This window comes from Triticum urartu, chromosome 3A (genome assembly GCF_056163025.1).
Source record: "Triticum urartu cultivar PI428250 chromosome 3A, HENAU_Tu73, whole genome shotgun sequence".
NCBI classification, from domain to species: Eukaryota; Viridiplantae; Streptophyta; class Magnoliopsida; order Poales; family Poaceae; genus Triticum; species Triticum urartu.
In genome coordinates, this window is record NC_141875.1 from 326,494,713 (window position 1) to 326,511,160 (window position 16,448).

Below are 16,448 nucleotides of genomic sequence, written 5' to 3' on the forward strand. Positions count from 1 at the left end.
ATGCCTAGAGGTGGCCCTGCTCGCCAGGTAGCGGCGCCAGCTCCCTCTCCACATGCCGGACGATCCCCATGGCGCGCTGCCGTCGCGCGATGGATGCTGCAAGTCATGCTCTGAGGCATGGGTCCAAGAGTGCTCTCCACTCGCAGCTCCGCGCACGGAGAGCCGACCGCCCATCTCATGTGATGGGTGGCGAGAGTCGGGTGGTTGCGACGGATCCGCAGAGTGTCGCGGAGGGGGAGGAGGTGCAGCGGCTTCCACGCCGTTGGGATTCCTGGGCTCCTGCGAAGGGTGGCTCCGCACATGATCACCAGTGGCCGTGGCATGGGAACTATCTCGATGGTCCCGAGGCCAATTGTGGGAGTTCTTGATGAGGAACACTAGATGAAAAATAAAAATAAAAATCGTATGTCAGATTTGTTTGGCTACTTCCAGATGCTTCCACTCTAGTGTATTTCTTTTCTTTTCTACCCTACCTACTGTTTTCTAGAGTCTTCTAGTTGTGAGTAGCTATTAGTAGAATGGTGAAACTTAAATCATGTTTTCTAGAGTATTCCAGCTATAAGTAGAAGTAGAAAGTATGTGAAGGCTTCCCAAAGCCTATAAAGAGAGGTCCTCACCTCTACTTTATAACGCAGACTATGTACCCACTACCTATAATAGAACTTGTTGTTCTTATATAAGATCTTGGAAGACCTTGTGCTCTAGGAGTTCTGGATTGAACTCTTGTTACCATATTGGCCTACATTCGCCTCCAGAGCGATATCTAGCGCAACACGTTGAAGTTGTTCCTACACATTGTAGCAGCAAGGTGGAGTTGCTCCTTCACAACCTTTGTGCTGCTTCAGGTGGCATCAGAGCCTCATTGACCCATACTAGTTCTTGCTGTCCTCTTCGAGAGCCAACTGCAGCAAGCAATGGAGCAATTGGAGAAGATGATGGGTGCCGCAGAACAACAAATCAAAGAGCTGCATGAAGATCTTAATCGGAGATTTGACTAGCTGGTGGAGATGATAAGAAAGGGTGTCCCCCCTACTGCCAATGAAGGAGATTCATCTAAAGAATAAGATCTTCGACAAAGAAGAAGAGGTAATCTTGGAGCAAGACCGCCACAACAACGTGCTTCAAGAAGCCAATTTATGTTGAAACTTTTTGAGTCGAGGGAGAGGTACCTCCAGACTGGATCGAGCTTCTGTTTGGTGGCTCGCGCGAGTGTCACTTGTGTGGCTGCTTGCACGGGACTGGGACAAGGGGGCCTCCTCTTCTAGGTCACCCCCTCTCATGGGCTTGGGCCCAAGAGACAGATTTAGATGGGCCCATACCGGTTCAATACTCCCCCTCAAGATGGTTGGTAGATATTTATCATGCCCATCTTGTCACACGCCAAGTTACAGTCCTTTGTTCCCAGTCCCTTTGTCAAGCAATCTACAAACTGTTGCCCATAGCTGACATGAGTTAAGGCTGATGATCCCAACATCAAGTTTCTCTTTAATGAAGAAGCAATCAATTTCCAGATGCTTCGTCCTATCATGTTGAATTGGGTTATTAGCAATGGCTATAGCTGACTGATTGTCACACCACACCCTCAAGGGCCCCTTCCTCAAAAGCTTCAACTCGCACAGTAGGTGCTTCACCTAGAGCATATCACACAACCCTTGAGATAAAGCTCTATACTCAGCTTCTGCTGATGATCTAGACACAACAGCCGGTTTCTTGCTTCTCCATGACACCTCAAGATCATCAGCAGAAGTTGAGTATAGAGCTTTATCATCTTGATAGCTAGCCTGAAGTTGATCTTCTATCATCTTGATAGCTAGCCCAATCAGAGTCTGTGTGTTTATAGTCCTGATGAGATAAAGCTCTATATCCCACAAACACACAGTAGCCTGAAGTTGATCTTCTATCATCTTGATAGCTAGCCCAATCAGAGTCACTATAGCCATCCACCTCAAGATGTCCACTCTTCGTAAACCACAACCCTTTACTCGGAGTCCCCTTCAAATATCTCAGGATTCTATGAACAATATCAAGATGCCCACTCCTTGGTCCATGCATGTATCTGCTCCCCCCCCACGGCATACGTAATGTCAGGCCAGTATGACACAAGTACAATAACCTCCCAACCAGCTTTTGATAATCTTCCTTATTCACTAGCTCACCTGATTGTGCCATTATTTGATGATTTTGTTCAGTCGGAGTAGGGGCTGCACGACATCCCATCATGCCCATGTCAGCCAAGAGATCCAAGGTGTATTTTCGTTGGCACAAAGATATTCCCTTCTTTGTTCGAGCCATTTCTATGCCAAGGAAGTACTTTAGATTGCCCAAGTCTTTTACCTCAAACTCCTTACTTAGACACCCTTTCGCTCTCTTTATTTCCTCATCATCTCCAGCGATGATGATATCATCAACATACACTGCAAGAATGGTGATCTTCTTATCAGTGTGTCTATAGAACACCGTGTGATCACCATTACATTGGCCATACCCCATATTCCAAACAGCCCGTCTGAACCTATCAAACCATGCCCTCGGTGATTGCTTCAGACCATACAAGGATTTCTTCAGCCTGCATACCTTCCCCGTAGTCCGTTCTGTGCCAAAACCTGGTGGTATCTCCATGTATACCTCTTCTTTCAAGTCACCATGTAAGAAGGCATTCTTGACATCTAACTGGTGCAGTTTCCACCCAAAGTTTACAGCACACGAGACCAATACCCTTACTGTGTTCATCTTTGCAATTGGAGCAAATGTCTCATCATAGTCAATTCCTAAGTTTGATTATATCCTCTAGCGACCAATTTAGCCTTATACTGTTCCACCTTGCCCTTAGGATTCTGTTTCACGGTAAAAATCCACTTACAACTCACTACTTTCTTTTCTGCCGGCAATGTGGTTAGCACCCATGTCTTGCTTTTTTTCAGTGCTTCTAACTCCTCTATCATTGATTCACGCCACATCGGATCTTGCTTCGCAGCCTTCCAATCCTTAGGGATAGACATAGTTTGTAGAGAGGCAAGTATGAAGGTGACAAAGCCTTGTAAGACACAAAATTGCCAATATCAAGGTCATGACAAGTATCATCCTTTGGCAGAGCCTTCCTTGCTACCTCACCCTTCCTTGCCGCTTCACGTGTAGGTTTTCGCAACGCAATGGGCAGCTCCACTGTGTCAGATGAGCTTGCCTCACTGCCTTGCTGTTCCCCCTGCACTCTTGCCTCACTGCCTTGCTGCTCCTCCTGCACTCTTGCCTCCCTGCCTTGCTGCTCTCCCTGCACTTGTGGTTGCCGTCGAGAGTACACCAGGGTATTCGTCTGCCTTCGATCCCGAACAGGAACATGGAGAGCACCAATCTAAGTGTATCGATAGTTGGCTCGACATGAGCCTGCACATCATCATCAGTGAGGGTACTAACCGGAATTGTACCCACTATTGGTTGAACCCGAGCTCGCATATCATTATCAGTGTTAATGTCCACATAATCACCATGAGTATGAGACACATCCTTCTCCCCCTCTTGACCATCACGCACAGGGTGTAGGTGGTCAAGCTCTGCAAACAGTAGACTAAGATCAGTCGGCTCACCATAGAATGGCTCAGACTCCCTGAAGGTAACATCCATACAAGCCTGCGTTTTTTAACATTTATACCCTTGCTGACTAGACGAGTATCTCAGAAAGACACACTTCATTGCCCGAGGATCAAGCTTTCCAACAGAAGGTCGGTGATCACGAACAAAGCAGGTACTGCCAAACAACTTTGGGGGAACAACAAACTTATTATCTCCAACGAGCAACTCAGACCTAGTATCCTGGAAGGTGTTCGGTTGATCAAGTATGCGGCTGTCATAACTCCATCATCCCACAAGAACTTAGGCACATTCATGGTAAACATCAACAACCGAGCAACCTCAAGAATATGACGATTCTTCCTTTCGGCCACTCCATTCTGAGGGAGGGTGTTCGGACAGGAAGTTTGATGTAGAATTCCTTGGTCAGCCATGAAAGCCCCAAAACTGTTGTTCACATACTCTGTGCCATTTTCAGTCCGGAGCACCTTGACCTGCACCTGAACTGGTTCTTTACAAGAGCATGAAAGTTTTGAAAACAGCTAAACACCTCATCCTTGTGACGCATCAAGTAAATCCAAGTCATAAGAGAATAGCAGTCAACAAAGGTAGCAAAATACTTCTTCCCATTCATTGACACCACGGGGCTAGTCCATACATCCGAATGAATAAGCATAAAAGGAGATATGCTCCTGAGGCTCGTGTGTGTTTTGCATATTCGCAAGCATCACACGTCAGCTTGCCCTTGCCTATGCCACACATAACATCCGGAAATACTCTACTCATCTTATCAAAAGATACATGCCCCATCCTACAGTGACGGATCATCACCTGCTTCTCCTTGTCCTCCATGGTCGCAGCACACACTAAGTCCGGCTGCACCTCCTGGTCCATGTAGTAGAGCCCCCTACGCCTGGTGCCAGTCCCAACCGTCTGGCTCGTCCGTCGCTCCTGAATCAAGCAACCGAACTTGTCAAGGATCACACGACAATCTATTTGATCAATGAGAGCACTGAAAGAGACCAAATTGACAGGAAAGGCTGGCACATGTAAAACTGATGATAGGGAAATGGTTGGAGTGCACTTTACTGTACCAACCCCTATGACAGGTTGTTTTGTGCCATCAACCGTTTGTATGGTGCCCGTGTGAGAGGGAGGATGCTTATTGTAACACTCGAACACGCAGGATGTTGTAGGGTGAAACCCTAAGATGGATCTTTTCACACTTGGAGAGGGAAAAGGAAGATGAACACCAAGAACACAGAGAGGAAATCACTCCAACAATACCCAATCACACATCCACTAGAGTCGCAACACAAGATCCACAAGTTCACAAACACAATCAAAGGAAAGATACAATGATAGAGTTCTTCCCGCTGCTAAGAGACGAGGTCTTGAAGGTAGTCTTCTCCTTGTGGAGGGCTTTGAAATCCACAAGGATTCTTCCCTAAAGGGGTCTTGATCCACAAGAGGGAAGGTAGAAGGAGCAAAGCTCACAAATATCTCATCTAATACTTTGCTAACCCTAAACATGGTCCTACGTATGACTTATATAGCCTTGGGGTCGAAGTAGATGAAGGGGAGGCGAAGAGGCAATCTCAGCCGGCCATCTTGGGAGGCCCGTGCACATGGGGTAGCACGGTACACCCCCGTGTGCGCACGGGGTGCTACAACCGTAGCTCCCTGTGTAGCCCGTGGGCACGGGGTCTCGGGGGCCCATGCGCACGGGGTCGCTTGCGACTTCCTGTCCAGCTGTGGTTCGGCTTGTTCTTGGTCCTTGGTGGCTTGGGTCACTTCTCCTTAGACTTGGTGATGTTCCTCAGCTGCTTGGAAGGGTTCCTCTTCATACCTAATGATGCATATAGTATTTTGGTGAGGTAGTAACCAAGTCCCACTTGTATCCATATGCATGTCAACTAGGAAGGAGTTCGCCTCGGTTTCCAATGCACGTGCTCTAGCTCTTGTCATAGGTCCACGTGGGGCTTGATGTGTAGATGTAGAGTCCATGGGGATGATGGAAGGATGCTTCACATCATCTCCCCCCCTTGGGAGAGATCCGTCCACGGATCGTGATCTTCATCACCATGGTACTTGGCCAAGTCTTTGACGTTGAAGATGTCGCTTACGTTGTACTTGTCGCGTGGGATGTCAATCTTGTAAGCGTTGTCGTTGTAGCGTGCTAGCACCTTGAATGGTCCATCAGCGCGTGGTAGTAGCTTTGACTTGCGCTCGTTGGGGAAGCGGTCTTTGCAAAGATGAAGCCATACAAGATCGCCCGCTTGGAACACCATTGGTGTCTTGTTGATGTTGAGCTTGGTGGCGATGCGGTGTACTTGACACTCGATTGTTGCCCTTGCATCTTCATAATTCTTCTTGAGAAAATTTTCCCTTGCACTAGCATCCATGTTTGCGCGTTCTTGGAGCGGAAGAGGTAGAATGTCCACTAGGGACAATGGGTTGAAGCCGTAGACAACCTCGAAGGGGGACTTGCCGGTAGTAGTGTGTCGAGCTCGATTGTAGGCATACTCGGCGATGGGTAAGCACTCCTCCCACTCCTTGATGTTCTTCTTGATCAACACGCATAGGAGAGTAGATAACGTCCGGTTGGTGACTTCAATTTGGCCATCGGTTTGAGGATGATAGGCCGTTGAGAATAGAAGCTTGATTCCGAGCTTGGCGCAAATGGTCTTCCAGAAGTAGCTTAAGAACTTGACGTCCCGGTCCGACACAATGGTCCTTGGCACTCCATGCATCCTCAAGATTTCCCTACGAAAAAGATGAGCAACATGTGAAGCATCGTCTATCTTGTTGCATGGCATGAAATGTGCCATTTTGGAGAATCAGTTCACAACAACAAAGACGAAATCCTTTCCATTGCGAGTTCTAGGCAAACCAAGCACGAAATCCATACTAATATCCTCCCATGGTTGATATGGAATTGGAAGGGGCATATGTAAACCATGAGATTAGGCTTTGGACTTAGCTTTGCGACATGTAGAGCATTTGTTGGTGAAACGTGCCACGTCGCGGAACGTCTTTGGCCAAAAGTACTTGAAGGAGAGTGTGGCGAATGTCTTGTCGCGTCCAAAATGTCCCATGAGTCCACCGCCGTGAGCCTCTTGCAAAAGCAACAAACGAAGAGAAGACTCGGGTATACAAAGTTTGTTAGCACGCATAAGGTAGCCATCTTTGAGATAAAAGTTCTCCCAACAAGTATGAGTAAGACATTTGGCATAAGGAAGTGCAAAAGAAGGATCATTCGCATAAAGATCTTTAATATGCTCAAAGCCAATCACATTCAACTCTAGTTGAGTAACAAGCATGCATATGCGGGAAAGAGCATCCGCCACAACATTTTCTTTGCCCTTAATGTACTTGATCACATAAGGAAAAGACTCAATAAATTCACTCCATTTAGCATGCCATTTATTCAACTTAGTTTGACCTTTTAGGTACTTAAGTGTCTCATGATCGGTATGTATGACAAATTCATGTGGGCGAAGATAATGCTCCCAAACATGCAGTACTCGCACTAAAGCATACAATTCTTTGTCATATATAGGATAATTAAGTTGAGCACCGGAAAGTTTTTTGCTAAAACATGCAACGGTTCGCTTTTCTTGCATCAAAACTCCACCAATACCATGACCGCTAGCATCACAATGTACCTCAAAAGTTTTGGTGAAATCGGGTAAAGCAAGAATTGGGGCATGTGTAAGCAAAGATATGAGCTCATCAAATGCGGTAGATTGCGTTGGTCCCCAAACAAAAGGTGCATTTTTCTTACTCAAGGCACGCAACGGTGCGGCAATAGTGCTAAAGTCCTTCACAAAGCGACAATAAAAACCCGCTAGACCAAGAAAACTATGCACTTGTTGCAAATTAGTGGGTTGAGGCCAAGTTTTAATTGCTTCAATTTTAGACTCACCTACATGAACTCCCTTGGAACACAAAAAAGCCCAAGAAAACGATCTTGTCAACACCAAAAGTGCATTTATCCATATTAGCATAGAGACGTTCTTTTCGAAGCGTTTGCAAAACGGCCCTAATATGATTCACATGCTCTTTGAGGGATTTGCTAAAAACAAGAATGTCGTCAAAGTAGACCACAACAAACACACCAATGTAAGGGCGAAGCACATAATGCATGAGATACATGAAAGTACCGGGTGCTTTCGATAAACCCATAGGCATAACTTTGTTTTGAAAGCGGTTTTCCATTCATCACCCTCTTGTATGCGGATTTGATAGTAACCACTTTTAAGATCAATTTTTGAGAAAATAGTGGTAGCGCTAAGCTCATCTAGCATATCATCAAGGCGTGGAATGGGATGCCTATATCAAACGGTGATAGCATTGATAGGTCTACAATCGGAACACATGCGAAAGCTACCGTCTCATTTTGGCACAAGAATGACCGGTATGGCAAAAGGACTCAAACTTTCACGCACATGTCCATGGTCTATGAGATGTTGTACTTGCCTTTGTATTTCTTTGGTTTCTTCGGGGTTGACGCGGTATGGTGCTTTGTTAGGAAGGGGTGCGCCGGGGATGAGGTCGATCCGATGTTCGATGCCACGTAGAGGAGGAAGACCGGGAGGTAGCTCATCGAGAAAGACACCCGCGAATTCCTGCAACAAATTGGACAACACTAGCGGTAGAGGATTAGGAGTGTTAGTCTTTGCAACCTCATCTTTGCATATTAGGAGATAGTGGATGACACTCAATGGGTTCTCACACACTTCTCTTGTCTCTCTTTTCTGTGGCTAGGAGGATTAAGTTTTTCTCTCGTGGCGAAGAGTCGCTCAATTTTGGCTTGTGGCGCTCACTTTCTTTTTGGTGGTTCACTCTCTCACTAGGCTCTCCTCGGTGTGTGGTTGCTTGCTTGTCGGCGATAACTTGGCTTGGAGACCTAGGTCGTAGCACATACTCCGTTCCCTTCATCTTGAAGCTATAATGGTCTGTTCTCCCGTTGTGGATGACACCGCGGTCGAATTGCCAAGGTCTTCCCGTTAGGAGATGGCACACGGTCATGGGAAGTACGTCACACTCAATAGTGTCCTCGTAGGCGCCGATCTTGAATGAAACGTGCACGGTGTGCTCCACTTGAATTGTGTCGGAGTCGCTTAGCCATTGAACCTTATAGGGGTGGGGGTGCTTCTTCTTGACCAATTGCAGCTTGCAACATAGCTCTTCACTTGCCAAGTTATGGCAACTCCTTCCGTCGATGATGACTTTCATGGAGCGCCCATTGATGCCGGCCTTGGTGTGGAAGATGTGACACCATTGGTCTTCGTCTTGTTGGTGTTGAAGCGTCAAGACCTTGGAGACCACGAGAGTGGGACTTGAATCGTTGTCACAATAGACTTGAGCATCTTCTTCCTCGTTCACTTGGCGGTGCATGGCGACGTGCTCGATAGCTTCCATGTCATCTTCGCTCATGGAGTCGTATGTGCCATCATCATTGGCTATCATGGTTCGCTTGTTGATGCATTGGAAAGACTTGTGTCCACGGCCACCACATGTGAAGCATTTGATAGAACTTGTCTTGGCGGGATCGTCCGGTGGTGCCGAAGAAGAAATCTTGTTCTTGTAGTTGCTTGCCGGAGGACGAGTTGAGGAAGGGGTCGCTTGCTTGAAACTTGACTTGTTGTCGGTACTTGGTGATGCTCTAGTCGAAGTCGAAGTAGGGGTAGCTTGAGTGTATGAGCCGTAGGTCTTGGATGAGTACTTGGCTTACTTGAAGTCTTCTTGTACTTGTCGTTCCGCCTTGGTCGCTTGATGAACTAGCTCGAGAAGGTTGGAGTAAGGTTGGAAATCGGCAATCTTCCGTATTGGGTGGTTGAGGCTGTTCAAGAAGCGTGCCATTGTTTGCTCATCATCTTCTTTGACATTGGCTCGTATCATGGCAATCTCCATTTCTTGGTAGTACTCTTCAACCTTCTTCGTGCCTTGCTTGAGGAGTTGCAACTTCTTGAAGAGATCTTGTGTGTAGTGTGTAGGCACGAAGCGTGCTCGCATGGCGTCCTTCATTTGTGTCCATGTCGTGATGGGTGGTTCGTCCTTTTCGCGACGTCGCTCGATCACTTGTTCCCATCAAATGAGAACACAGTCTTGGAACTCGAGGGATGCCATGGCGATCTTCTTTTCCTTGTCGTAGTTGTGAAGACGGAATATCTTGTCGACTTTCAGTGCCCATGAAAGATACACCTCGGGGTCGTTGCTTACAGAAAACTTGGGCATGGTGAACTTGAGCTTGCCATAGCGGAGTTCTTCATCATAGTGACGATGTTGGAATCGCTCTTGGGTCTTCATGGACTTGCTCCTTTTGGTGTTGCTCTTGGCGTGGAGGAAGATCGTTGACGTGGATGCGCTCTTGGCGTATTGGAGGGCGAGGCATGTGTTCACGGTCTTGCCTTTCTTGGTTGTCTTCACGTCGGGTGGCTTCTTCTTGTACTTCCCGATGAAGAGCTTCCTCTTGCTCACGTACTTGACGACTGCGGTGGGCAATGGCTCGAGTGGACTCTCGGAGCGCGTCTTGAGCCGTTTGAGCTTGAGCTTCTCGCCGTTGTTGTTGTAGTCGAAGTGCTTCAGCGTCTTGCTCCTCTTGGTGTTGGCGCGCCCGTTCTTCCTCTTATTGACATTGACGTTGCCTTTCTCGTGCTTGCGCAGAGGTAGCTTGGTTTTGGCGATGTCGATGTTCTTGTGCTAGAAGTTGCTCTTGAGGATCGATGCTGTGAAGAGGATTGCGATTTTCTTGACGGTCTTGGCGCGTGGCTCGTCGAAGAATGTTAGATGTCGGAGTACTTGAGCCGGAGATGGTGTCGTCAGAGTGTCGACTCGAGCGGCTCCGTCTTGAGTAGGATGACGTTGTAGAAGAGCGGTTGACCAACAAGGCATGAATCTCGTCCATTCTTGCATTGCTCTCTTGTTTTTGTTCGTCGAGCTTGTTGTCGAAGTAGTCTCTTGTACGTTGCTTGGAGAGGCATAAGTCGGTGGCGAGATGGTCGATGTGGTCGCTCACTGCTTGTTGTTCTTGATGCAGCGCTCGTTGTGCACCAAAGAGGTGTTGCTTGGTGACGTAGGAGGTCATGTCGTCGTCTTGCTCCATGAAGAGTGGGTTGGTAGAGGAGCTCGGCCTATCCATCATGTGAAAGTGGTGGTGAGTAGGAAAATGAGAGAACAAAATCAAAGTTACCTTTTCCGAAGATTGTGGATGTAACCAAGTACGATCCCACGTGATGCTACAATAGGAGAATTGGTATCGGGTATTTTGTCTCACACCTACAAGTAAAAGGCTTATGGAGGAGCTCGGTTAGGAAGTGGCACAAATAATTCAAGCAAATGTTAGTCAAGATGTTGAAAAAGTTGAGAAGATTCACAAATGGCAAGTAAGACAAATAGATCAACCCAAGATAATACTAGGAACACACACACGGAAGATAAATGGGATCCACACAACCAAGGGGTGAGCTCTATGATGTGGAACCACGGAAATTTTGCTCTTGATGTACGGATACTAGAGAGACGCTAGCTCGATTGCTCTAATGGGCTAGATACGCGAGTGCACCAACCTCAGAGAGAAACGGGTCGTCTCACTATCCCAACTATGCTTATGTATGTATGAACCAAGATGATGAACTAGGTAAAGTGGCTCAATGCTATTGCTTACAAGCTCTTGCTTCTCTTCTCTTTTGCTTAAAAGCTTTTCTTCTCTCTCTCTCTCTCTCTCTCTCTCTCTTTTGACTATGCCACAATGCTTGAAATACGAGCCACAATGTGAGATAACAAGTAGTATATGCACGGGAGAGAGGTAACACTAATGGTGCACTAAGGCGTGGCCCGGCAATACTCAACAAGTTAGTCTCGATGGGTAAGCGACGCAAAAAGGGGCTCGAAGCTATCAAGGTAATGGCAAGGGTAGCACAAAGGCGTCGTCGAGGTTACCGTCCATGGTTTGTCGTCGACGTGGAGTCCGAGTCAATGATGAGTGGCGGTGATGATGACGTCCAATCATGCCCAAGTAGCCGAAACACCTTGGGACACGAGGTAAACCGCAACCCAAACTCAAGCAACCATGAGAAATATTGCGGAAGAACACAAGTGGTGGTAGGGAATCAAAACGAAGCAAAACCAAACATGGCCGAAGTGCTCTGGATGGTCCCGTGTGCACGGGGTCCTCGGGGAGCGGATGAACTGCTCCGGATCCGTTGGTATTTTCGATTTGAGGCCAAATTCGATGGATGGATGCATGGGGAAGATGGTCGGGGGGGGGGGGGGGGGTAGATCCACTTGCCAAACACCAAATTCGTGGATCAAAACAACCAAATCTCACAAGATCAACAAATTGCAAGAAAAATTTTTGGCGCTATTTTTGGTGGGGATTTTCAGACTAGGACGAAAAACAACAAAATCAAGCTAGAAAGTGGAGGGTAGGGACTCCAAGATGTGAATCAACCTTGCTCATGATACCAAGATGTTGTAGGGTGAAACCCTAAGATGGATCTTTTCACACTTGGAGGGGGAAAAGGGGGATGAACACCAAAAACCCAGAGAGGAAATCACTCTAACAATACCCAATTACACATCCACTAGAGTAGCAACACAAGATCCACAAGTTCACAAACACAATCAAAGGAAAGATACAATGATAGAGTTCTTCCCGCTCCTAAGAGATGAGGTCTTGAAGGTAGTCTTCTCCTTGTGGAGGGCTTTGAAATCCATAAGGATTCTTCCCTAAAGGGGTCTTGATCCATAAGAGGGAAGGTAGAAGGAGCAAAGCTCGCAAATATCTCATCTAATACTTTGCTGACCCTAAACATGGTCCTAGGTATGACTTATATAGCCTTGGGGTCAAGGTTTACGAGTCGACAAGTCGACGAGTCGTTCCGAGGTAGAGACTCATAGACTAATCGAGACTAGTCTAGACTAGTGCTAGACTAGTCGACATGGTACTGTAGTACTCAGCTACTAATACCTAGTGGTAGTATGTAGTATATACTAACAGTACAGTATGCAATAAAACCAGCCACTGTCTAAATCATTGAGCTATGTAGTGTTCTGGGCCCAAGTGGGTATGGAATAGGACCAGCCACTGTCTAAATACTAGCCCAACACCACGCATCACCCCCAGCTGGCCCATTTGGGCCCAAATGGCCAGCCTACCTAGCCCCCAGCCACTGGAACCCTAGCTCCCGACCTCTCCAATCGCCGCCGCCAGCGCCATCACGCACGAGAGCACGCGACCCGCGCCTCCTGCCGCCGGCGAGCCCGCCGACCACCACCATGCCTCCTCCTTTCCTCTCCTCTCTCTCTCTTCCTGCTCTCTCGTCTCAAGGCCGCGTGCCCCTACAGGTCACGGCCATGGCCGCCGCCTGAGCACGAGCTCCGGCCGGCCGCCGCACCTGGCTGCGCCAGCCGCCGTCCCTGCGGTGGGTGGCGGCGGCGGTGGCAGGGCAGTGGGTGCTGGCGGCGCCTCGTCCCAGCTGAGGCAGCTCTCTTTTTTGAGTCGCTCGACTCATATATGTCGACTAGTCCAGACTAGTCGTCGACTAGTCCATCCACGGCTCGACTCGTATTTGTAGTCTACATGAGAAAATGAGTCGACATCCACTCTGCGACTCGTAGACTAGTCGAGCGACTAGTCTAGACTAGTCGTTCGACTCGTAATCACTACTTGGGGTCGAAGTAGATGAAGGGGAGGCGAAGAGGCAATCTCAGCCGACCATCCTGGGAGGCCCGTGCGCACGGGGTGCTACAGCCGTAGCTCCCTGTGTAGCCTGTGGGCACGGGGTCTCGGGGGCCCGTGCGCACAGGGTCGCCTGGGACTTCCTGTCCAGCTGCGGTTTGGCTTGTTCTTGGTCCTTGGTGGCTTGGGTCACTTCTCCTTGGACTTGGCGATGTTCCTCAGCTGCTTGGAAGGGTTCCTCTTCGTACTTAATGATGCATAGAGTATTTTGGTGAGGTAGTAACCAAATCCCACTTGTATCCATATGCATGTCAACTAGGAAGGAGTTCACCTTGGTTTCCAATGCACGTGCTCTAGCTCTTGTCATAGGTCCACGTGGGGCTTGATGTGTAGATGTAGAGTCCATGGGGATGATGGAAGGATGCTCTGCATCACAGGATTTACTAGCAACATGCTTAGATGCTCCAGAGTCAAGAACCCACTCTGGAGCACTCTCATTAGTAGCAAGAGATGCTCTTTCCGGATTACCTTCATGAGTGGAGGCCCAGTGAGCAAAATCTCCATAGACAACATCATCTACATCTTTGCCTTTGGATGTCCCAATGTCTCCTGCAACGGCCATGTGAGCCCTCTGACCCCCTGAGTGTCCTGAGTAGCCACCTCTGCCTCTAGCAGCCTGGCCCCATGAGGTCTCTGAGTATCCACCTCTGCCCCTAGCACTTCTGCCTCTTCCTGTTCCCCCTCTGTTATATCCCCAACCTCTGCCACGAGTTGGACATTCTCTCTTCCAGTGACCTACCTCCCCACAGGTGTGACATTTGGCGGGATCTCCCCACTCCATGCGCTCAGTGACTGCAAAGGTCGAAGCTGGCACAACCTTCACGTCTGCATGCTCAAGAGATAGGCGCACCTCCTCTTGAGTCATCGCTGCAATAGCCTCGGGAATGGTAGGCAGACTAGTTTGGTGCAACAGGGAAGCCTTCCTGGCATCAAAGCAACTTTTGAGGTCAGCCAAAAATGTCAGTACACGCCTATGTGCCATCCACTTGTGCCCTGACTCGATTGAAGCCGCGTCATAGAGTTCCAGGGGATCACAGTTATCCTGAACATGCGTCTCCAGTGCCGCATGCTGTAGCAGGTCCGCCCCATGTTCCACCATCGTCTCGTCAGCATCATTTTGCAAGCCTGCCCAGTATCATAAGAAGGAACCAAGCATAACATAGAAATTTAGCTGGTGATTTTACAAGTTTGTTATCAAAGCAGGCTCTGTTTCTGAGCTTCCAGATAGCCCAACATAGAGCAGCCACCCCCACAATATGCACATTTCTGCTTTGTGGGATAAAATTAGGTGTCCACCAGAAATATTGTGAAAAACAGTAGGTCTAGTTGTAAGACAAGCACTTTGCTCTAGTCACCCTCCCTTCTATTGATATAATTAGGTGTCCACCAGAAATATTGTGAAAAACAACTGTTCTATCAGAGTGCCTGTTATGGCGCTGCTAGAAGGAGGGCGCGAGAGGGTCGGCCGGGGGCCTTTTGCCCACGGCCAGGCAAGATGGAAGGGATTTCCTTCTTAATTCTTGCTTGATTAGATTGATACATCTCCTCTCTTTATATAAAGAGGTTTACTTGACTCCCAAGCAAGGCTTACTTGACCCCTAAGAAAGCGACTCTTATCTCTAATTAACCCTAAGACTAACGGGCCCATTAGGCCCATTACGTACTCTAACACTACACCCCACCTGGACATGCAGCTTGTCCTCAAGCTGCAGCCTAACCAACTTATAACCATGACTCGACGCAACACAAACCTAACACCTAAAAACAAGCCTTTTACATCTCAGCTTGGTTTATTACTCTCAACTTGAAATGGACTGGGACGCTTTATTTTGGACCCCTTAACAAAAAGTGGACACCATTTGCACGTCGGACGTGCACGTGTACAGCCACCTGGATCCCATGGAAACCAGCCACTTCAGCAGTTGGGACGCGGTGCCCTCCTGTCGGTGACACCCTGCCTTCTCCCCGCCGGACGGCTGTTGGTCTGCACCGCACAGAGAAGAGTGGAGGGCTTGCGATGGAGAATGACGAGGAAGGGTGCGCCCCCCCCAACCGCCGATGTCGCAGACTTTGAGGTCGCTGTCCGTGGGGACGAGATCGAGGTCCTTTGCACAGCGAAGGACAACTTGGAGGAGCGGCAGCTGCAAACCACGCATCTCCCGCACACGCCGACGCGCTAGGAGGCTGCGCGCAGCAGCCTGTAGCCTCACCGCCGCCGACACGTGGCGGGTAGCGATCCAAGCCGAAAGCGGTGACGGCGACGGCGGGAACTTGATCTGCTGGATGGGGACGCCCTGGGAAAGCGGTGATGGCGACGGTGGGAACTTGATCTGGTGGATCGGGACTCCCGCCGGCGCGGTCGATGCGGGGCCGGAGCTGACCGGCGGTGGCTGCTGCAGCTGCAGCAGCTGCGGCGGTGGCGCACCGGGCAGCGGCAGCTGCTGCTGCGGCAGAGCGCGGGGCGTGGCGGAGGCCGTCAGGAGTGGCGACTACCACTGCAGCCAGGGCTGGGCGATGGTTGGCAGGTGCAGTGGCCCGGCGAGCGCGGGGAAGACCGCCTGGTGCGGTGGCAGCCACGGCGGCGCGGGGGCGGCAATGGGCGCTGGAGGCGCGGCGGGAGCCGGCGCCGGCCACTGTGGGGTGACGGTCGGCAGCAGAAGCGATGGGGTGGGCGGCGACGAAGACACCGAGGATGCCCCCAAGCTGGGCAGGGGCGGCGCCGGTGGTTGCAGCGGCAGCGGTGGGGGCTGGACAGGGGCGGCGGTTGCCAGGGATGGCAACGGCTGCAGATGCCAGAGGGGAGCCGTCGATGGCGGCGGCGGCAGAAATCCCTGGGGCGCCGTCTGCGGCGGCTGCTGGACCGGCCACGCTGTTGTCGGCGGCTGCTGCACCCAGGGGGCTGCTGAAGGCGCCGACGGCAGGGACCAGAAGGGCGCCGCGGCCGGCGGTGGACCGTGCGAAGGGGGCGTCGGGGGAGGCCAGAACAGCGGCCCGCCACAGGCGGCCGCGCCCTGGGAGGGCCACGACAGGGGCGCGTAAGGCCCAACCCCGCCCCCGTACAGGTGCTGCTGGAGCGAGAGGTCCGGGGCTGCGATCGGGGCTGGCGGCGGTGGCGCGTAGGCCCCGGCCCCGTACT

The 16,448-nt window shown here is 49.9% G+C and overlaps 1 protein-coding gene across 1 annotated transcript; it reads right to left on the minus strand.

Moving 5' to 3' along the window:
* Positions 1-4,471: 4,471 nt before the first annotated feature.
* On the minus strand, positions 4,472-14,351 carry LOC147979596 (uncharacterized). The gene is made up of 2 exons (XM_087516768.1): positions 13,781-14,351; positions 4,472-4,515 (listed from the first exon to the last, which is right to left on the minus strand). The coding sequence occupies exons 1-2, from the start codon at positions 14,292-14,294 to the stop codon at positions 4,472-4,474; spliced, it is 558 nt and encodes a 185-aa protein (XP_087372894.1). The 5' UTR covers positions 14,295-14,351.
* Positions 14,352-16,448: the final 2,097 nt, after the last annotated feature.